Below are 24066 nucleotides of genomic sequence, written 5' to 3'. Positions count from 1 at the left end.
TCGATTACCTGTTGTTTTAGACAGATGATCGGTTTGATGTTTGTCTGGTATTCTAGTTTCTTTGAAGCACTGCATTATTTTCTTTTTACATGACCATTACCCTGTCATTTGTTGGCTAGGGTTCATGCTATATTTACTCTGGATAAGAGTGTCTGATAACTGCCTAAATAGTTAATTGTACTGGTATTATTACCACTTATAACCAAGCGTTCCTATTTTGGATAAGTATAGTTGAACATTTTCTAAAGATTTCAGAAAATCATAAAAATAAAAGATCTACGAACGCATCGCTATTTTCGAAATAGGGCTTAGGTGGATAATAAGTCGTCACTTGACTGTTTGAGGTTTCAAACTGTTGTATATCAAAAACCTGTCTTTCTTTCCCTCTCTCCTCTCGTCCTCCCCTTTCAGCCGCTTTCTGCATCCCGGACTCTCTGCTTTTGCCTCCTCCTTTCTCCTCTCAGGCTAAAGATGAGCGGTGAGCAGCCCAGGAGAGGCTCGACGACGTGGAGGGGTTCGAGCGGAGGATGGCGGAATGGGGGCGGAAGAGGTGGGTGGAGGGGAGGATCTGGAGCAGGATGGAGAGGAGGAGGAGGAGGAGGAAGTGAATGGAGAGGAGGGAGGAGTAGACCATGGAGAGGAGGAGGAGGTGGAGGAGGAGGAGGAGGAGGAGGGAGAGGAGGAGGGAGAGGAGGTGGTGGCCAATACTTCAACAGTCAGCGACAGCAAGGTGAGTTCAGTCTTCCCACAGTTGTTGCTAGGGCTGGGCAATATATCAATATATGATACATTGATATTGTGATTAGACGAGATATCTGGGATTTGGGATATTGTAATATTGTGATATGGCATAAGTGTTGTGTTTATCTGGTTTTAAGTGAATTGAAGTTAAAATAAATGATATTTCTTTGTTAATGTAAGTTTTGAAACGCTCTGTTTTCCCAGTGTTTGTTCAGTGACAGGCAGAAAGTACATTTTCAGGTCAGGATAACAATTATATCCTATCAGGAGGAACTCATACAGGATGCAGGTTATACATAAAAGTTACATTGGATGTGATCAAACAGTGATGCAACAAATACATGAATAGACTGAAACACAAACTGATTCATTATCTTTGTGGGGTTCTCTCTCCTTATTGGATGAAATGTGCAACCCACCTGGCTGTATGATCTTGTTAACCACATTAACCCTGGTGTCCCTATTTGGGCATGTCATTAAAGATTAAGTAAAATATGTCACATTTCTTTCTCACAATGTTTAGTGATCGGCAATTTTCCAATAGACAATTTATAAAATAGGGCTGAAGGTGTTAAATCCACTTTAATTCAGTTCCACTGATGTTCATGGTATCAAGAACATGAAAACTGTCACAAGTACATTGTCTGCCTGGCTCCTTCTCTGTCACCCTCTTCTTCTAGGTGTGTGCCAGTCCACACTAGACAGGCTGTGTCCCTATAAAGGATGGGCCCTCTACTTTACTGAAGGTACTGTAGACCTGTTTGTGTGTGGATGTTGTCTTCTGCATGACAATGGTAGATTCGATTTAGTTTAGACGCTCTATTGTCCTTGCATATTAAAACACATCAAAACTTAGTTTGGCAGTATTCCACTCCACTTAGCAGCATAAAAGAAATAACACAGTAATTGCACTTTGTAATTTCCACAAATCCACTACATCGCATTTTCCATAACCAAACTACTAGTGAGATTATTAAGGAAAACCCTCTTTCAAGATTAACAGTCTAAATAATTATGTTGAATAATTGAATGCAAAACGATGAAATAATAGATTCTTTACATCATTGATTATAATTTGCAGATTGTCTGACAATAACAAGTGATAAAACATGAAAGAAGGTCAGCACACTGTAGCTCCCTTACGTGCGTGCAATTTATTGGTACTGCCACAAGTGACATGGAGTAAAAAGTGGACACTATTTCATATTGTCGTTGTTTTCGGGCAGAAACCTCTTATCTCCATAACTTTTTGTGTTCTTTCGTAAATTACAACTTGATCATACTACAGCGTCACACAAAAATATCAAAAGTAGCAGATCTACAAGCTCAAAGCTTGTGTTCGAGCTTGTCGATCTGCTACTTTTGCTGTTTTTGAATTTGAATCCTGAAAAGTAACAGTTTTGGACATGGGAGGTTTCCACCTCACAATATGAGCATCTTAATGTGTATGCAACTAGTAGGGATGCCATTTTGAATAACTGAATGTGTTGTACACTAGCCCTTCATTGGCCTGTCACAATTATTACATAATTGCCTCATGATCGCAATTATTTTGAGCTTATCACAATTATCTTGCATAACCATAACGATTGTTTCCATTCATCTGTATAAAAACAGCTGGATGAAATCAACATAAATGTCACATTTCCATCATTATTTCCACGTCATCCATGCTCTTAACCACTCTCAACCTGGCATCCCTATTTGGGCATTTAAGCTCTCACCGCAACACTTTATCAGCTTGAATATGGGCTATGGGAATAGTCGCTACATTTGCGTGACACCGTTGGGGCATTATTTACGAAAAAAGTTCAAAAAAAATATGTAATATGGAGTTACAAGGTTCTGTCCAGTGACAATATCAGACTACTGGCTTTGTGGCGTGTGAATAAGTCTTTTGATGGTGGTGCTAATGATGGTGGTGATAATGATGATGATGATGTGTGTGTTTGGTTTGGTTTTTATGCAGGCTTCATTGAGAGCGCACCATGTGTGGAGAAGATCAAAGTCTTTGAAAAATATTTCACCTCCAAGATTCACCTTTATGACAAGGTGCGTCTCTCAACTGTCTGTCTGTCTTTTGTCTGTCTGTCTCTCTGTCTGTCTGTCTGTATGACTAACTGCTGGATCTACTAGCCGCCGTGATTCTGTAATTCTGTAAGTCAGCACAATAACTGTGAAGAAAGACATTTATGGTATATGAATAGAAAATGAATAAATAACTAATCATGTTCTAGTTAAAGCTGCATTCTGCAAGTTTCTTGTCCTTTAATTTATACCTGTGTCTCCTGTCATGAGAGACCAAATATTTACTGCTCTTCCAAGATGGAATCCCCAGGGAGATCTTGTGCTTGTGAGCTTCAGGCAGTGCTACCTGTCTCAATCAGTAGGTGTCCTACCTGACACCAGGGTCTAAATGGAAGAGCAGGGAGACCAGGGGACCCCCAGAAGACAAAATTGGTGTTTCACACTTTCAATATTTAAAGACAAAATAGCAGATGTGCTATAGATGTACCATTTTTGAGAACTACTGTTCTAAATCCTGAGAGTTTTCTGAAAAACGTATGTTGCTATATACAGTATATAGCTAAAATCTAAAATGACACGGTTTGGTTTTAATGGGTTGACACTGTATTATAAATAAATGACATACATTGTGTGTGTGTGCGTGCGTGTGCGTGCGTGCGTGCGTGTGTGTGCGCGTGATAGGATGAGATAGAGCGTCAGGGCAGTGTGCTGGTGGATTTCCAGGACCTGATAGGGAACATGTTGGTGTGTGACGCGCTGCCAGAACTGTCCAAACAGCTGAATGAGCAGCCAGACAACATCCTCAACTGTCTGGGACTGGCTGTTAACCAGGTACGCACACACACACACACACACACACACACACACACACACACACACACACACACACACACACACACACACACACACACACACACACACACACACACACACACACAATGCATTACAGGATACCCCAGATATTGTTCATGAATACATTTAGTAAAATATAAGGATACCGTAACAGTTACCATTCTTGAAATGGGCTGCCCATTTGATCTCTATATGGACACTTTCACTTCCAAACTCATACAATATCAGCCTTTGCCTTTGGTAGAATGTATTATGGCCTTAGGATAAAACTGTCAACTTATTGTCCTTGTGTTTGGGCGTCTGGGCCACGTTCATAAAATTGTGTTCCATGGACTGCAATTTGGAGGATGGCAAAAAACAAACAAATATTGTTCTACCTTGTTGTTATAGGCAGTTTCTCTATCTGGGGAAGCCAAAGTTTCTTCTTCTCATCACTATGTTATCTTCTTTTCCCTCTGTGTGTTAATAAGCACATGCATGCAGTTTCATCTGGTTTGACCATAATGTAACCTTCTTCTGACCAGTGTTTGGATCTTTGGACATCCTTTGGACGTGTGTGTGTGTGTGTGTGTGTGTGTGTGTGTGTGTGTGTGTGTGTGTGTGTGTGTGTGTGTGTGTGTGTGTGTGTGTGTGTGTGTGTGTGTGTGTGTGTGTGTGTGTGTGTGTGTGTGTGTGTGTGTGTGTGTGTGTGTGTGTGCGTGTGTTCAGGTGTTGACCTCAGACCTTGAGAAACAGGCTGCAGAGCTGCAAGGGGAGGAGTTACCTGAAGCCACGCCCATTATCAGCATACCTCACATCAGTGCCAGGTGAAACACAAACCTACACATACGCACAAATTAATCCTCCCTGGCCTCCCTATTTTGACCATGTTATTATATCGTTGTTGTCGGGCAGAAACCTTATTTCCATTATTCTAACTTTTAGTGTTAGTCTCAAAACGCGCTACGTTTCGAGCTTGTAGATCTGCTACTTTGGCGGGTTTTGAATTTGAATACTGAAAAGTAACTGTTTTGGACATATGAGGTTTCCACCCGACAGACCATATTTCTTTATGTCCAACATGTTAAAATATCTCAAATAGTTTTTAGCTTTTTTTATCTTCAAAATTTAACAAACTTGAATTTTGTTTTAACATAAATCTTCTCTTCTGGGGGTCCCTGGCAAAACATTTTCAGATGGGGGTTCGTGGCCAAATATACATTATTTTGGGGGTCCTTGACATGAAAAAGTTTGAGAACCAATGCTCTATGTCTCTCTCTCTCTCTCTCTCTCTCTCTCTCCCTGTCTGTTCCTCCTGTCTCTCCAGGCTGTATAACTACGAGCCGCTGACCGCTCTGCGGACGCTGCGTGCCAGTGTGTTTGGTCGCTTCGTGTGCGTGAGGGGTACGGTGGTGAGAGTGAGCAACATCAGACCTCTGTGTGCCCGCCTGGCCTTCAGGTGTCAGGGGTGCTCACACACACAGGCTGTGACACTCCCACATGGCAGATACACACTGCCCACCAAGGTACACACACACACACACACACACACATACGCCATGATTTAATACACTGTTTCCCAAACAGTGGCTTGGGAGTGGGACCCATGTTTCGGTTGCGGATACATTTTTATGGGTTGCGAGTAAATATCCCCTTTTTTGTGTCATCCATAAAAAAACACATGTATATATTTCAAAAGATTTTTAAAAAGTACAAAAAATCATCAACAATTCCACTTATTTAATACATGCTATGAAGTTGATAGAGTATTTAATACATGTAGTCATTGTTGGAAGAAGTACTCAGGCGTTTAAAATAAGTAAAGGTAGCAATACCACAATTTAAAAAAATACTTTAATAGTCCTGTATTCAATTGTGTACTTGAGTAATAGTAAAAAAAAAGCATTGGAATAAAAATATACTTACAAGTTACAATACCAATAAAAGTATTCGCATTTTTCGCAATATGTTAAACTTCTTTGGGGGGGAAGTGGTAGATCTAAAAGCGTAGGGTAACATCGAGCTTAAGTGGCGAATGTATGTTTTTGTATTACTAATCTAAATCTGCAAAGTAACTGGTAACCAAAGCTGTCAAGTAATTGTAGTGGTGTAAAAAGTTGCAATATTTGACTCTGAGTTGTAGTTTTTGGTAGAAGTATAAAGTAAAAAAAAAGTAGTTAGTAAAAGTACCTCAGAATTGTACTGAAGTACTATACTCGAGTAAATGTACTTAGTTAACTTACTCTATTGCATGCAGTTGATAGAGGATTGAATAGATGCTGTGTTGTAGTGATTTATTTTCACAATTTTCTGTGTGTGTGTGTGTGTGTGTGTGTGTGTGTGTGTGTGTGCGTGCGTGTGCGTGCGTGTGCGTGTGCGTGTGTGCTCTTAGTGTCTCGGGCATGAGTGTCGTAGCCGTTCCTTCATTCCCAATAGAAGTTCCCCTCTCACACACACTGTCGACTGGCAGACCATCAAGTAGGGCCACACACACACACACACACACACACACACACACACACACACACACACACACACATGGATTAAAGTTCTCAGTTCGCTAACACTGATTTCAGTCATTTGGATTCCATATAGTCAACATGACTTGGAATCGTGTCACTCACCGAAAATAGGCTGTCTACAACGCGTAAGCTTGTAGATAGCCTATTTTCGGTAATTCGTTATTTTAAGATGAAAGACTTTTTGAAGTGTTCAAACTAGCAAGAATACATATCCAATCTTCCAGAAAATCCTAATGATCTCAGATATTTCATAAAAGCAAAGGTTCAAGCATCAATCTGCAATTTCTTCAACTGGCTGTATGGTTACCAAAACATAATCATTATTTTACATATTTTGCTTGTTTATGAAACACGGCACACAACTCGCAGATTAGGACTTTCTGTCGTGAGATTTTATTTTGTTTTAGTCCATGCACACACACACACACACACACACACACACACACACACACACACACACACACACACACACAGGTTCATACTATATGTCTCGCTCCGTTTACCAGTTATGTATTTCAGTGTCCATGAGTCTACCTTCCATGCCGACACAGGGTGCAGGAGCTGATTGGTGGAGAGCGGAGGGAGGCTGGACGAATCCCGCGCACCGTAGAGTGTCACCTGACCTCCGACCTGTGTGACAGCTGCGTCCCCGGTGACACGGTGACGGTGACAGGGATAGTCAGAGTCACCAACGACGGTAAATACTTTGTCACCTCTTCAGATTCCACCTCACCCCCTAGCACAGTGGTTCTCAAACTGTGGGTCGGGATCCCTAGGGGGGTCCCCAATTCTTTCGGGGGGGGTCCCCGGATGATTAGCTTAATGTGTAACATTGTTTTCTCATTCAACAGTAAACAAACCAACATACAGTATAAGTGTATACAGGGTGATTTAAGACCTTTCTAATACCTCTAAAATGAAAAATAAATGTATATTAAAGACCATTTGTACGTCAAAAGTAAACAACAAAATATACTATTAAAAAAATCAAACATTGGACAAATTCTCAAATATCACCTAAGAAAGAGGCCAAAAATGTGAAAATAGCCTACAAGCTCACAACCCCTCACATTGCACCTCGCATTGTGATGGGGTTGTGATGGGGGTCCGCGGCTAAATTTACATTAATTTAGGTGTCCTTGACATGAAAAGGTTTGAGAAGCACTGATTTAACACATGCTGTGTGTTGTGTGGGCAGGCAGCTCCAAGGGAAAGAAGGACCAGTGTATGTTCCTCCTCTACATTGAAGCCAACTCAGTGAGCAACAGTAAAGGTTTGTGTTCCTTTCCTCTCATCGTCTCCTATTCCCTTAAGCAGTGGGTGAAATTATTAGAGAGGGTAGAGGTAGAGTGAGAGCAAAGTGAAAGAGATAAGAAAAGAGGTTAAATAGAAAAATAAAGATATACTTATATGCAGATAGTTTATGTGAAAGCAGGCATTGTATTAAGAACATTGCCATCATATGCAGGTGCGTTCATAACGTGATGCAGCAGGTACAATGTTTCTTAAAGTGCCGTTTCAAAAACCAGTTGTGCAGCATGGAATGGCAAACAAGATCGGACATAAAATGTCATTACAGGATGCCGCATTATGATTATTTTCGCAATGTCTTTAGTTACATGTAGTTAATTTATCAGCTGAAGCTCTATAATTAAGCATTCTGAAAACGTGTCTCTCTTCAACAAACTGAGACAGCAAAGTTTTTAGTTAACTGTGTGTGTGTGTGTGTGTGTGTGTGTGTGTGTGTGTGTGTGTGTGATTAAATGTGTGTGTTGGGGCTGCAAGTGGGCGGGGGGTCAAGAACGGGACCTGTACACGCAAAAAGAGGGACACGCTGCGGGCACACACACACAGCGGAGCACAGCGGTGTCAGATCATAGAGTTAAAAATAATAGAGAGGGCACCGGATATCGCCTCCCGTCCACTTGCATTGAGTTGCTCACACAGCGCATGAAACGAATTCACCCCTTCTTCCGGGTTGTAAAGTGTGATGGGCGTAGCCTATTTGGGGCCACTGTGATTGAGATACCGATCGCTCCAATGAACTGCAGAGGCCAATGAGGTATCTAGGTTTCTATATTTATGATTGGGGAGCCCTCATAGGCTGGCCTTTTACGAAGGCCAGCCAATGAGGAGAAAGTGATGAGATAGTGAGGACTAGAGAGAAAGTGAGGACTAGTTGCAGCGTCTGTTCATTGACAGGTCATGCTTCGTTCAACAGTCTGATATGTTTATATACAGTATGTCTATGCATGATCGCCTCATATCAGAACATTGGGATTTATGTTCAAACTTGGCAAAGTTTGCATTTATTTGTGTGCTAAACTATTATTTTAGTATTGAGTATTGTGTGCTTGGTTTAATATCCCTGTGTCAAAAGCATCCTCGTTTTTTTAATCTCTAGGTCCACGGTCGGCTGCAGGAGGAAAGGGGGAGTCGTGTGAAAGTGCTTCGGGGTCGTTTGGAGGTCATTCCGGAGGGGAGGAGTTTAGTTTGAAGGAGCTGTACGCCATCCAGGAAATCCAGTCCCAGCCTGACCTGCTGAGGCTTGTTGTACAGTAAGACACGTGTTACTACTGTATAGCACCATAATATTGTTGCTGTCGGGCAGAAACAGTGGTGTGCTCTACCGTGTTAGGAAGTGTTTCTGATTTGCAGGAGGAGGGGCATGGGGCAGCAATAATGTAGACTTCAGTTCAAACAGCCTTATTTATTTGATAATGTGGCGTCCGAGGTGATGTGTGACTATTGTCTTGAGGACACTGACCATTGGAGTTTCAAAGTAATTCACACATTAACTTAACAATAGAGCGGTTATTTCATTCGCTGACCACGCATATGCACGTGCCATGCGCGTGGGAATAATTATGGTATACCCTCTGAAAAAACCTATAACACACACTGGGCAGAAACCTCCTATCTCCATATTCTAACTTCTAAATTCTTTCTTTCTTCTTTTTCTGTTTCAGCTCTCTGTGCCCTGCAATCTATGGACATCTGGTAAATTGGATTAAACGTATTACTACGATTGAGATTAAGATTCTAAATCCTAACAGTTTTCTCAAAAACTTATGTTGCCATATAAATTACTAGAGTTTCGGGGGGCTACGCCCCCCTCAACCCCAGCCGCGCACGGGGCCCAGCGTGGCCGTGTGTATATTGGGGGACCCAAATCGCCGGAGTGAAACTGTGGAGAAGTTTTTTTGAAAAAGGAAAAAATTTGAAGAAATAATATTTGTTATGTTTCAGGGGGTCCACAGGGGGTCCGCGGACCCCCTGATGGTCCACTGACCCCCTGTGGAGTGTTGGGACGCGCGGGGACACCCCTGGAACATTGCGGACCATTTCGGTGTTTTTTTTTTTTTCATGAAGGTGGTTGCTTGTTTCTGGCGCAGGCTGTGCAAACCTGGCAACCCAGCGCATGCTGCCGCACGTTTAAGTGGCGTAGCGTCATGAGGGTCAGTGGGGCCGTGGCTCAGTGAGTGAAGACCCTGTAGTGCGGATGATATGTGGCATAGAGGGGCAGATTGTAAATCCACAGAGGAAACATCCGTGGGCTACCATTGGTTCAGCGATGTGTGCGGTCGCCCTGCGGCCCCTCCTCCTCCACCAATGTGCAGTATTGAGAGCCCTGACGTCACAACAATTGGAGCGATGGGCACTGCACTGTGGTTGGTTAGGGTACACCTAGGGCCCAGGTAGAACCCAGTTAAAGCCTGCATGGGCAAACCCAGTTAGGACCCGCCTTGGTCCCACATAAACATGGCTAGTTGGGGCCCACCTAAGGGCCAGGTAGAAGCTACTTATAGCCTGCATGGGCATCGCAGTTGGGACTGAAGTGGATGCCGCTGACATTGCTGACATGGGGTCCATATGGTTTAGCCCACCTTGAAACCATATGGGAAGTACGCTGGCATGCTGGCTGTAATGCAAACGCTGCATCATACCTGCAGTGTGTAGTTTGATGTTGTGTGTGTAGCAGATATACCTGCAGTGTGTAGATCAATGTCCATAGGAAAGTCAATGCCCAGCAGTGTTTTTTTTCCCCAGCAGAGTTTCTAGTGTCTCTGTGTCTCTCTGGAAGAGGTTGCACATGAACTCTGCAGCCGCACTGAGGCGCTCCAACACAAACACTCTGACATTAAGCTGCTTCACACAACAAACATCAGCACCACGCTGCTGTTTGTCCAAAAGACACAATATCTCCTCTCCCACCGACGTCATGTGTTCATTTATCGACAGCCGTACAGACTCCTTTTGACACATTTTACGTCGTTTATCCAGCTCTCACTGACTCTCCACATCGGGCTGTTATTTTGCTGCGATCAAGTCAACGATGTGAGAGATTAGCTATCACAGACGGACGGACAGGGGGTGAAACATAGTGTTGCGCCATGCCTTTCGGCCTGGCGGAGACAATAAAAAACCGAAAGTAAAGGAAATGGCCATTTCTGCAACGGAAGTAGTCAATAAACTATGCTATGAAAACATGGGCCACATTGGCAAAGAATGTAAGAAAGAGGCAATGATGTAGAAAATAGCCGATCTCCAAGCTTACAAAGCCTGTCAACGTGAGGCGTTTCGAGCTTGTAGATCGGCTATTTTCACAATATTTACTTGTGGAACGGAGTCAAACAGAATGGGGGGGTCCCAGATCAAGTACGTGTATTTGGGGGGGGGGGGGGGGGGCGGCGTGAAAGGGTTGATAAACACTGCTCTAATCGGAGCGAAATTATCTGAAATTACTACATGACCATAATGCAGCCTATCATGCGTTGCACGGGGCGGTCCTGCCATTACGTTAGTTACTGTAGTTGCTGTGGAGCGACATAGTTCTCCAGAAGACACACACAAACATACACCATCTACAATGGACGAACTGAGCAGCAATATAGACATTCACCACACGAACGTGCATTGTTGACAAAGTGATTGCACAGCCGCTGCAGGCATGACAACCAGGTTAGCGTTAGCGACATGGCAGCTATCACAGCGCCCTGTCCGTCGTGCTGCAACTGCCTGTGATGGCTACAGCAGTAACAGCAAGCTGTCTGCGATGCCATTGTCTGGAGACTGCTCTTGGCGTGACACGACCAATGAGAGTGAGCGCTGTAGTTGTTGCTAAGATACGGTGGCGTCTCTGCCCCATAGCTTGTAGATCTCTCACACATGATTGGCGTAGGCTGCGTTGCCAGGTCTGACTTTGTGTGTAAGCAATGGTCGGCTTATTTTTGCGCGCCTTTGGGCTCGTTTGCATTGTGCGCACGCCAGCGCTTGTTTAGCGTACGTCAGCGCGACGTGGCAACGGACGTGGCAACGTGAAAGGTGATTGGCTGGTGAAAAGAAACACCCGACGTTACACCAGAAATGGTGCCTGGAGAAAATGGTGACCAAAAAAAAAGTTTGGAAAAAAAGGAAAAAAGCCCCGCAGCGGCTGCGTGCTGTTGTGGTGATGAGGTCGTGCGCACGGTAAACGGTACGAAGCTGCCTCCCCTTCCGTTTTGTCCGACATTTGGTGAGTAGAATTAATTATGTTGCGCGGTGGAAAAGGTGTAGTTAGCAGTGAGATGTCCCCTACGCGAGGCGTAAATTCAGCGCGGCCGCCGTGGCGAGTCAGTTGCCGACATGTGGTCTGGCGGTGCGTTGTTTAGTCGATAACAGAGCTGTGGGGTGTGGACACCGCGAACCCTTTTTCTACCCCTTGTTTTTCAGTAGCGGGGGGCGGGGGGCGGGGAGCGGGGGGCGCCCTAGTCCCTACGTCACATCCTAGATCCTTACACTTTCACGACAGCCTAAGTATAAACTGTTATATTAGATGAGTGAAACAGCTGTCTCAGTTTATACTTAGGCTGTCGTGAAAGTGTAATATTTAGAGAAATTCTAATCAACCCTATTTTATACTTCGTTGTACAAAGGTGTTGTGCAAAATAACAAAATGTCCCGAAATTATAAAAAAGTTACTCATAAGGCTATCATCATATAATGATTTACTTATATTGACTGTATCGACAGCTGTTTCACTCATCTAATATAACAGTTTATACTTAGGCTGTCGTGAAAGTGTAATATTTAGAGAAATTCTAAGTTTCAAACGCAAATTTTATTTTTAATTTAACCAGTAAAACCACGTTGAGACACAGTAGCAAAAGTAGTGGTGAGACAGCTGTTTCACTCATCTAATATAACAGTTTATACTTAGGCTGTCGTGAAAGTGTAATATTTAGAGAAATACTAAGTTTCAAACGCAAATTTTATTTTTTACTTAACCTTTATTTAACCAGTAAAAACACGTTGAGACACAGTCGCAAAAGTAGTGGTGAATTAGGCAAATGGATATTTATTATATATTTAGACTGCATGTTTCCTTTAAAGTTTAATGCACGCAACTGTTTTCGCCAGATTTCATTTCTGCTGTTTCTCATGAGCGTGCGTCAGTCGGGCTTAAACAACAAAGCCGTCTGCGCATCGACTTCCGCTGCACTGACAGCGCTCGCCCAGCGCCCCCCCGCCCCCCGCTACTGAAAAACAAGGGGTAGAAAAAGGGTTCGCGTGGACACCGAGGGTGCGGAAGTTGGTCGCCATTTATATAGTTAGATATAGTATAGCTAAAAATCGAAAATTTGAATGGGTTAAAGCCTAAACCTGGTATGTGTGTGTGTGTGTGTGTGTGTGTGTGTGTGTGTGTGTATGTGTGTAGCTAGTGAAAGCTGGCCTAGCGTTAGCCTTGTTTGGAGGCAGACAGAAGCAGATGGAGAGGAGTGGCATCTCCGTTAGAGCAGACCCACACATCCTGGTGGTGGGAGACCCAGGACTGGGAAAGAGTCAGATGTTACAGGTAACACACTGAGTACACATTAAACATGCACACACTACACACACGCTGCTCTTTATCACCCGAGTGACCCTTTTCATTCCCTACTCGTATGGATCCGGAGATCACGTCATCCGAAGATTTCCGCCTCCGTCCACTTCCTGTTTAGCGTTTTCCTGAAAACAGCTGTATCTTGAGTTGACTTCTTTTTGCCCTGCATTTCGCGAGACATGTTATTTTCAACATGCTGTTACAAGGCAAGGGGCGGTCGCGGTTGGATTGTTTTTTATCTCTGGGCGACGCACACTGATACCGTTTATGTTTACACGGTCGGATTTATCTCCAGTATGATCGCTCCCCTGATGGTTGCTAATCAGGGAGGTTTTCACGAGTGGAGGAAGTTGATAGTTGGGCATACTGTATTGACTGTACTTGGTATCATATTGACGTGTGTGTGTGTGTGTGTGTGTGTGTGTGTGTGTGTGTGTGTGTGTGTGTGTGTGTGTGTGTGTGTGTGTGTGTGTGTGTGTGTGTGTGTGTGCGCGTGCGTGCGTGCGTGTGTAGGCAGTATGTAATGTGGCTCCCAGAGGAATCTATGTGTGTGGAAACAGCACCACCACATCAGGTAAATGCAGTTATTTTATAATAATATTTCTGTTGGGTCACTCTAAGAGCGTCTGCTTTGTAAAATGTAAATTACAATAATCATAAGAGTCTGTCTTTCATATATATTATTATCTCATATTCTATTATATGTTATTTATTTATTTATATATATATATGAATGTGACATTAACATGACCTGAAGTGAATTGAGTTTTTAAGTCTTATTTGTGTGTGCATGTGCGTGTGTGTGTGTGTGTGTAGGACTTACTGTGAGTTTATCCAGAGATCCAGGGTCGGGGGATTATGCTTTGGAGGCTGGAGCCTTAGTACTGGCGGACCAAGGTAGGAACAATGGACACTGCGAGTGTGTGTGCTTGTAGCCCCTTTTATACAGATATCCCGCAACATTGCAGCAAAAAAGATCCATCATTATGCTGGATTGCTTTTCTTTTTTTATACAGAACCAGACAAAGCCGGCACAATGCTGCCCCTGTGTGGGCATTTACATACATAGCAGGTCAGCATTCTGGAATCAGAGGCGTGACCAGTGTCTAGTGTTCGGACCCTCTCTTTTCTCTGTGATTCGCCCAGGTGGACAGGGTTTTGAGGTTAGGTTTAGGCATAGTTTCTGTGAAGTTAAGGTTAGGGTTAAAGGGACATTTCACTTTCATGTTTGGGGTCATGTTAACGTCTACTCTGGCTTTTGTGAGCACCCCAGACAGTTTTTTTTGCCCCCCTTCGAAAACTGATATTATCCTGATACTTGTTCTTCTAATGTGTGAGGGGGCCGTGCTTTTTCAATTACCTTTTCCATTCGTTTTTTGGGGAAAAAAATAGAAAATGTGTCACCAGAACTAAGGACGGGTGTTTTCGATGAATCTATCATGGCTAAAATAGAGTTTGAGGTTTCAATGGGTTTGTATAGGAAGGTGACGTGTCCCATAAAATGAGTATGAAATATCTTTTGTGGGTGCCCACAAAAGCCTCAGTAGACATTAAAATGACCCCAAACATGTTTGAAAGCGAAATATCCCTTTAAGGTTAGGGTTAGGCATAGTGGTTGTGAGGTTAGGGTTAGGCATAGTTTCTGTGAGGTGAGGGTTAAGGTTCGTCATCTGTGTCATTCAAGATTTTAGTGTTGGCTATTCAAAAATAGCAGATCTAATTCTAATCTGCTATTTTTTACATTTTTGAAAAATCTTGAAAATCTTGCTTCTGGGGGTCCCTTGCACAAAACATTTTCAGATCTACGGCCAAATATATATCATTTTGGGGTTCCTTGCCTCAGGTCTTAATGGGTTAAGGATAACCCATGTTACTGTTAAGACACCAGAACATTACGTGACATGTCACATATTAAATATTCTTGATCTGTATTCCGCCCCCCCCTCTCTCTCTGGTGTATGCAGGTCTGTGCTGTATTGATGAGTTCGATAAGTTGGGGCAGCAGCAGCAGGCTCTGTTAGAAGCTATGGAGCAGCAGTCGGTGAGTCTGGCGAAGGCTGGAATCGTCTCGTCTCTGCCCGCCAGGACCTCGGTGATAGCTGCCGCCAACCCCACCGGAGGACACTACAACAGAGCCAAGACCGTCTCGGAAAATCTAAAGTAAGTTAGTTAAGTCTGTCAAAACCCCACTCTCAATGGCTGTGACAGGCTGAGACCCTCGGAGGGAGCGTTAGCTTTGGTTCACCTGGTTATACCTATTCCATCCACCACGGCTTGCCAACTCGGCTGCTCAGCGGAGGCAGACGCTCACCTGACAAGGTGGGGACGCCGACAGCGAGGCCTTGAGGCTTGTGAGGCGTGCCAGAGGGAGCGTGCCTCACAAGCCCTAAGGCCTTGCCTACCTTGTTTTCAAATGAATTAAAAAGTCATGCCTTTTGTTGTAAAGCCTTTTGTTGTAAAAACAACAGTTCAAATATGATTACTTTGGGGGGTCGAGGCCTGAAAAGTTTGGGAACCCTTGCTCTCTACGCTGTTCTGTCACTATTCTCTAGAATGGGCTCGGCTCTGCTCTCCCGCTTCGACATCGTCTTCCTCCTATTGGACGTCCCGGAGGAGTCACATGACCGCCGCCTGTCGGAGCACGTCATGGCGGCCAGGACGGGGAGAGGCGGAGCCTGCACCAGCGCAGTGGTTACCAGGGCTGACGTCAGCCAATCGGAGACCTCCGTGCTGATGGAGGCCTCGGACGCGCCCTTGTCTGAACGCCTGCAGGTTCGAACGTCGTAACCGTACACGCCATCGTTTCTTAAAACGCAAAAATAGTTGATCTACAAGCTCACAACATGTCGCATCGCGCTCTGTTGTGAGCTCGTAGATTGGCTATTTTTCTAAGTATTCAAAGCTGCATCCGTCAGATTTTTGTGCTACTGAGGTTTCTAATTTCTATTAGATGCAGTACATCTTTTCAACCAGTAGGTGTCCGACCTGACCACTGGATCTAAAATGGAAGAGTATGGAGACCACCTCCATCCACTGCACATGTATTAGTTATACTGTGTGTAACATACTGTAGCCTATGTTACTCTACATACTACTGTATGTACAGGTAGAGTAGCATACTCTGCCGTAGCAGCCGATGCAAATTTTATTGTGGACACAGAGACATACAAATGACCAATGTTTCGGACAGACTAAGCTGCCTTCTTCAGGGGCTTAGTCTTAGTCTTAGCTGAGCTTGGTCTGTCCGAAACGTTGGTCATTTTTCTGTCTCTGTGTCCACAATAAAATTGGCATCGGCTGGTACGAGTTTGTAGTTATACTCTTTTATTATTTAGTGTTTAATCGTTACGGATTGCAGCTTTAATGCAGGCTGAAACGGCGTCTTGTCTTAGAAGTAACCCATTCAGGTGGCGTGTTCATGGATTAAAATTTCTCAGTCGCCACAACTGATTTCAGTCATTTGGATCCCATAGAATGTCTTTATGGAAGCATGTCATGCACCGAAAATATTTTCAGTTATTTTAAGATGAAATTTGTATTTGAAGTGGTCTAAGTAGCAATAGAATACAAGCTCAAACCTCCAGAAAACCCTAATGATCTCGGATATTTCATAAAAGCAAAGTTTTAAAGCCTCAATCTGTGTTTTATTCAACTGGTTGGCTGTATGGCTACCAAAACATCATGATTTATTTTATTATTTTATTTGTGCTAATGGTTAATGACACACAGTGCTATTGTGAGGTGGGCTCTTTTCACGCCGTTTCACAAATCGCAGATTAGGACTTTTAGCCTAACACCATTTTTTCAGTCGTGAGATTTTATCTTTGCTTGAATCCATCCGTTTTTATTTTATTTTACAGATCTCTGCCGCCGAGGCCGCGGACCCGATTCCCGCGAGCCTGCTACGTAAATACGTCAGCTACGCTCGTCAGTACGTCCATCCGCGTCTCTCCGCGGACGCAGCGCAGACGCTGCAGGAGTTCTACCTGACTCTCAGGTCCCAGGGCCAGTCTGCAGACGCCACGCCCATTACCACACGACAGCTGGAGTCTCTGATCAGACTGACTGAGGTAACGGTTATGAAAACCTAGCGCATTGGTTCTCAAAGTGGGGTCCGGGGACCCCCAGGGGTCCTTGAGGGAGTTCCAGGGGGTCCCCAGCTAAATGAAGGAGGGTTAGGAACCAAATGGATCCTTATGGGTCTGTAACTATGAGAGTGTGCAAATGGAAGGTCCATTTGGTTCCATTTGTACACTCTCAGAGTTAAATTAACATTTATTTTACGATATAAATTGGGGTCCCAGAGATAGAAATGCCATTACATGGGGGTCCGTAGCCTAATGCATGTCAAACTGGGGGTCCTTGAATTAAAATGGTTGAGGATCACTGCTAGAGCCGTATAAAGAATCTGCTCTTATGGGGGTCCCTGGCATATATTTTCAAATGGGGGTCCATGGGCTAATAAGTGTCAATTTGGGGGTCCTTGACACATACAAGTTTGAGAACCACTGCCTAGCGGTCCTATTCCGGGGCCAACATTCGGCGAATATATAGCCGATCTGCAAGCTCACACTGCATCGCAACCAGGCCTGGAATTTCGACATTTTAGGGCCAAGACCACTTGGCCTTTGGTGTTGTACATTTTTTGAGGGCACAGGCCAAATGCCAGGGCAGGAAGGCAATCAAATAAAACAAGATTTTGAGTCAATTGAAAGAATTAATTGAAGTTAAGATGATTTTAAATTTAATATGTAGACTATTGCAGTGAAATAAATAAATTATGGTATTTATACAATCTGATCCATGCTCAGCCCTGCACCCATCAAAGTTACTGGATTGGTTTAAAGATGGGGATGGGGAGTTGAGAATTCAGAATCTCAACAAAAGACACTGGTGTCTACATGACAAGAAAGAGACAGAAGAGAAAGTGGTACAGTCAGCTGGGGCATTAAGGCCACTGTGGCCTCAGGGCATGCCATTTCTTTGAGGGGCACTAGTCCAAACTGAGGGGCAACGACGGCCATGTGCCTTCATGGCCTCCCTGAAATTCCTGCCCTGATCGCAACGCAACGCTCTGTGAGCTTGCAGATAGGCTATTTTCCCGCGAAGATACTGTATTTAGTTTTGAGTGAAAACAGGCCTCTATATATGCCCACCTGAAGACCCACAAGGACCAAGAAGGAGGACAGTCCTACTCGACTACGAGTGACCGCCGATGATGATGATGATGGTGATGATGATGTGTGTGTGTGTGTGTGTGTGTGTGTGTGTGTGTGTGTGTGTGTGTGTGTGTGTGTGTGTGTGTGTGTGTGTGTGTGTGTGTGTGTGTGTGTGTGTTTGTGTTTGTGTGTATGTGCGCGTGTGTGCGTGCGCACATATAGGCCAGAGCCAGGTTGGAACTGAGAGAAATCGCTTCCAAGAGTGATGCAGAAGATGTGGTGGAGATCATGAAACACAGGTAATAACAGCATATCACAGAACTAGTGTGTGTTTTTTTGTGTGTTCAGTATGAGTTTATTTCCATCCATCCATCCATCCATCCATCTCTCTCTTATTCTCTCTACTTTTATGGTTCTATTCATCTAACCATCTTGGTAGAATTGTTTTTATTTTTTCAAAATGTACTTATATTGTGTTGTATTGTATTGCATTGTATTGACAACTCGCCCAGTGTCTTCATATAATTGGTCCTCACTGATGCTCATTATAAAATAGCACCATTTCTGTCTACTCGCCCAGTGTCTTCATATAATTGGTCCTCACTGATGCTCATTATAAAATAGCACCTTTTCTGTCTACTCGCTCTGTGTCTCAGAGGAAGGCTGTGGATAGTTCAGAAACATGCCTACCAGTGACATCAATTGGGATTCCAAGCTAATATAAACTACAGCCTTTCTAATCATGGAAAGTTAGCATGCTGAAATAGAAGCCATTGTTATTGCATTAATACAAATAAAAAAAATACCATTTGAAATATTGTTTGAAATGACCAAAAGTGCCTACCGATGATGTCGCTGGTAGACAGGTTTCTGTCCGCAGCCCTCCTCTGCGACACAGACCTAATAGACAAAAATAGTACCATCTTTTAATAAGCATTTGTGAGGAGGAAATATATGATGATACGTTGAAAATGGGTGAAGTGCTCCCTTAATGTACTATTGTCCCTGGCAAATATTTAGTTTTAGGTTCAAGATGTGAAATCTGAACAGTACAAGAAGTCAGTGAGTTACACCAGTGGTTCTCAACCCATCATTTTTGGGGGGTCCCCAGATGACACTGAAGTGACAATTTAAGGACCTTTAAGACCTTTTTAAATGTAAAAGAACAGAAAAAAGACCATTACTGCATCAAAAGTAACCAACAAACTATACTATAAAAACTGGTCAAATATTGGCAAAATACTTGCCGATCTGCAAGTTCGCACAAGCTTGTAGATCTGCTTTTTCCACAATATTTATCTGTGGAACCGAGTCGAACAAAATGTAATGCCTCAAATTCAAAGTGCTTGTCAGGGTGGGGGCCCCCGGTTCAAATATAATTACTTTTGGGGGTCACGGCCTGAAAAGGTTGAGAACCACTGAGTTACACACCAAATCAATATGTTTTTTCTTCATGTTGTAGCCTAGCTGATGCCTATTACTCAGATGTTTTTTCTTCATGTTGTAGCCTAGCTGATGCCTACTACTCAGATGTTTTTTCTTCATGTTGTAGCCTAGCTGATACCTACTCAAATGTTTTTTCTTCATGTTGTAGCTTAGCTGATACCTACTCAGACGGTTTAGGAGGCCTCGATTTCCAGCGTTCTCAGTTGGGCTCGGGCATGAGTCAGCGGAGTGTTGCGAAACGATTGGTCAACGCACTGCATTCACACGCCCAGAGGACCAATCAGAAGCTGTTTGACTTGAAACAACTCCGATCAGTGGCCGAGAGACTGAACATACAGGTACAATTCATTCAGCCACACACGCGCACGCACACTCAAACGTGCACTCACACACACGTGCGCCCACACACGCATACATCCCAACTGTCATCCCAGTATTGATGTCTGTATATTAACATTATGAGCTTTTAGAAGTCAAGCCAATTATAGTGTGTTGACATGTATTCTTACATTTTTGAAGAGTCATTGGGCCGGATTCACTAAGCAATTAACGCCCAGATTTTGATCGTACCGGCATTTACGACAATTTGTACATTAGTAGTCTGATTCACTAATGTGTTATTGTCTGTGATTTTAGCAGAAGCTCCGCTCTTTCTCAAGTCTGCTCCGAGGACTTACCAGGGATCAAAGCTTGCAACACATTTAAAAAATAAAACATTTGTCAAACAATGTATTGCTTGTAGCCTATATACAGTATGCATAACAACTACTAATATCTACAAGCAACTTCACAGAAAAATAAGCCCAAAGTCGCTTATAATAAGCTGATATATGGTAGCACGGTGAAGTTGAAGTTGGGTATTTCATTTCATGTTGCCTTTTATGGTGCCAAAAGGGACGTGGAACAATGCAAATGAACTTCTCTGGGAACGTGGTTAGATTTTACGACCAGCTGGCAGCCATCCGGATTCATCATGACATACACCTGTGATCCGCACATTTGAGGGATTTACACACCCTTTATTGAATTGCATGTCAGTTTTAGCTTAGAGAAAATACACCCTCCTTTAGTAACTTTATTTACACCTTATTTACGACCAGCTTAGGGAATCAGGGCCATTGAATCTAAAGTTAAACAAAACTATTATTGAGAAGACCATGATGGTGTTTCTCCCGATAAGACATTCACAAATACCTTATTTTTTAAAATGTTGTTTTATTTTATTTACAGTATATTTTTATTTTACTATACTATTACTATTTAAATAGTAATTAAAAAGATACACTGCCCCCTCACTCATTAAGAAAATATCAGTCACCAGAACCAGGGCTGTGTTTTCAATGAGGTTAAAATGGAGTTTGAAGTTTCAGTGGACTGGAGGGTTGTCGCGTCAAATATCAACTTATTATTATAATTATTATGATTATTATTATTATTATTATTATTATTATTAAAATTACCCCAGAAGTGTTTTAAATTGAAATACTCCTCTAACTGAGATAACATTATACAATGGTATGCTCATGTGGGCAGCAGTTACATGCATTTACCAAGAGTTGTTGAAAGTATTACTCTTGGTTATTGAGTGTTCATGTGGCTGTGTGTTTTTCAGGTATTGGATTTTGAAGGTCTGGTGTGTTCTCTGAATGAGCAGGGTTTCCTGCTTAAGAGAGGAGCCAAGCTATACCAGCTGCAAACAGTCTGAACACAACAGTACACACACACACACACACACACACACACACACACACACACACACACACACACACACACACACACACACACACACACACACACACACACACAAAACCAGTGGTTCTCAACCTTTTACGGTCCATTTGGCTCCCAACTACCAATTGGCTCCTAACTACCAATCACTTTGCAGGGGACCCCATGAAACCCCCCCAAGGACCCCTGGGGCTCACCGGACCCCATTTTGAGAACCACTATACTAAACAGCTACTGTACAATAAAGACTTTACACCAAGGTCAGTTGTCTGAATGAAACCGTTTCCTATTGAAGACGAACCACTGACATACAGTATACACATATGCAAGTTGTTCTTCTTTTATGCTGATTATTATTATTATCATCTTTTCATTTTGACACTATTGTTAGTGGATATGATTTGAATGTTCTTAAAGTTGAATATGGACTTGTTGTTTTGTAAAGTATACTAATGCAAAGCTTATGGTTGAAAAGTGCTTTTGTTTTTTGTATTGTAAGCTGATGTTGCGACAGATGAATAAATGCTTATTGTTTTGTAAACTATATTCTAACTAAGCTGTGTGATATCCTGTGAAACAATGAAACCGTGTGTGTGTGTGTGTGTGTGTGTGTCTGTCTGTCTGTCTGTCTGTCTGTAGGCCCTGGAACAGCTTCCACCTACAGTACATATTCCTTCTTTTTTTGATTGAATACTTTGTTTAGAAGTTTGTAGAGAAAAAAGCACATGGAAGTACAGTTCACAATACAAGGTCAACTAAATAGGATTGAAAAAAGCCGAAATGGCTTGTTCAAATGGGGTCCTCACGTACTCAATTCATGGAGACATTAAATGACAGACAGATATACACTACTATGCAGAACGTCATATACACATTTTAAAGGTAAGGAGGGAAAAAAAGTACAGTAAACAGTTCAAGGGGGTGGGGGGGCTAGGTTATGACTTTTACAGGGGCCAGTTTAGAGTTGCAGTCTCCTGAAGGTATTTTTTTAGGGCAGTTTTGAAAGTGAGTAGGGTTTTACACTCCTTCACTACTTTTGGTAGGACGTTCCACATTTTTGTTGCATAGCAGGAGAACGAATTCAAACAAATTCAACCCCTTGTTTGTGCCAAATCTGGGTTGGACGTGATCAGTGGAGCTGCCTCTGGTGTTGTGATTGTGGACTTAATTTACGCTTTTTTTTAATACATGGTACATGGGTATCTTAATGTTGTGGTGTATCTTGTAGACTAGACCCAAAGAGAATGAATTCAGTTTACCCAGGTCAGGTGTAATGATAGTTTCATCAGCGAGCCAGATGCGGATCGTATCGAGCTCAGAGCTGAGAGCTTTTTCAACCTGCAGCCTGTCCCTGTCCAAGACCATCAGAGCCGAGTCATCCGCGAACAGGAACAGGTTGCAGTCACAAGCTGATGACATGTCGTTTACATATATCAGGAACAGTAAAGGTCCTAGTATGCTTCCTTGCGGAACGCCACAGCTCATTGGGAGGGGGGGGACAGGGTTCCGTTCACCTCCACCACCTGTTCCCTCCCCTCCAGATAGGATTGCATCCAGCTCACCGATATACTATCAAAACCAATTGCTTTTAGCTTACCAATCAAAATAGAGTGATTAACGGTGTCAAAATCCTTTTGGAGGTCCAGCATGACCATGCCGCAGTATTTGCCCTGGTCCACCTCTTGTTTGATGTGGTCATTCAAATAGAGAAGAGGCGTGTGTCAGTGGAGTGGGATTTTCTGAAGCCAGATTGGAGTTTGTAAGATTTTTTCAACTTGCTTTTCAACCTGTTCATAAACTATTTTGTCCTTGACTTTCGAGATGGAACTAAGAATAGAAATAGGGTGGTAAGGACCTCATTATCTCATTGTTTACAGATGTAAGGTCTTCCTCCAGTGGGGTATGGTGACACATAAGTGTCTTCAGACTACCTAACCGACTGAAACTCTTGTCACGCCGTTTACACTGGAAGGCTTTTCTCCTGTGTGGTGACACTGAAACTCTTCAGACTAGTGGTGGAAAAAGTACTACATCTTTGTGATGGGTTGTGATGATACTTAAGTACATATTTCTTTCCACCTCTGAAAACTCTTCACGTTTACAGTGGAAAGGTTTTGGTGTGGACGAGCTGGTGTTTGTTCAGACTACGTAACTGACTGAAACTCTTGTCACACCTTTTACAGTGGAAAGGCTTTTCACCATTGTGTATACGCTGGTGTGTCTTCAGGTGACCTAACTGACTGAAACTCTTGTCGCACTGTTTACCAAGGAAAGGCTTTTCTCCAGTGTGGATTCGTTGGTGAGCCTTCAGGTGACCTAACTGACTGAAACTCTTGTCACATTGTTTACAGAAGAAAGGTTTTTCTCCTGTGTGGATTCGTTGGTGACCCTTCAGGTTACCTAAAAAACGGAAACTCTTGTCGCACTGTTTACAGACAAAAGGTTTTTCTCCTGTGTGGATTCGTTGGTGACCCTTCAGGTGACCTAACTCACTGAAACTCTTGTCACATTGTTTACAGAGGAAAGGTTTTTCTCCAGTGTGGATTCGTTGGTGACTCTTCAGGTGACATAACTGACTGAAACTCTTGTCGCACTGTTTACAGAGGAAAGGTTTTTCTCCTGTGTGGATTCGTTGGTGACGCTTTAGTTGACCTAACTGACTAAAACTCTTGTAACACAGAAAAAAACTATTCACTTATTGAGGAGAGATGAAAGTATTGTACATACTACACCGTGCCTTTGGAAATGC

At 43.1% G+C, this 24066-nt stretch overlaps 1 protein-coding gene across 1 annotated transcript; it reads left to right on the top strand.

Moving 5' to 3' along the window:
• Window positions 1-1147: 1147 nt before the first annotated feature.
• On the top strand, window positions 1148-21823 carry mcm8 (minichromosome maintenance 8 homologous recombination repair factor; the record flags this gene model as incomplete). Its single annotated transcript, XM_084076016.1, has 20 exons — window positions 1148-1166; window positions 1422-1487; window positions 2711-2793; window positions 3451-3600; window positions 4330-4427; window positions 4928-5126; window positions 5993-6078; window positions 6674-6819; window positions 7321-7395; window positions 8527-8680; window positions 9092-9122; window positions 12820-12957; window positions 13498-13558; window positions 13801-13881; window positions 14949-15144; window positions 15537-15756; window positions 16845-17054; window positions 18366-18442; window positions 19738-19927; window positions 21202-21823. 20 exons carry the CDS (start codon window positions 1148-1150, stop codon window positions 21292-21294), a joined length of 2373 nt encoding a protein of 790 aa, XP_083932142.1. The 3' UTR covers window positions 21295-21823.
• Between the last annotated feature and the right edge of the window lie 2243 nt (window positions 21824-24066).

The sequence above is a fragment of the Gymnoscopelus microlampas genome, assembly GCF_963454915.1.
Source record: "Gymnoscopelus microlampas genome assembly, chromosome: 13".
Taxonomy (NCBI): Eukaryota; Metazoa; Chordata; class Actinopteri; order Myctophiformes; family Myctophidae; genus Gymnoscopelus; species Gymnoscopelus microlampas.
The sequence above is the reverse complement of the archived record's forward strand: the minus strand, read 5'-3'. Positions and strand labels throughout refer to the sequence as shown.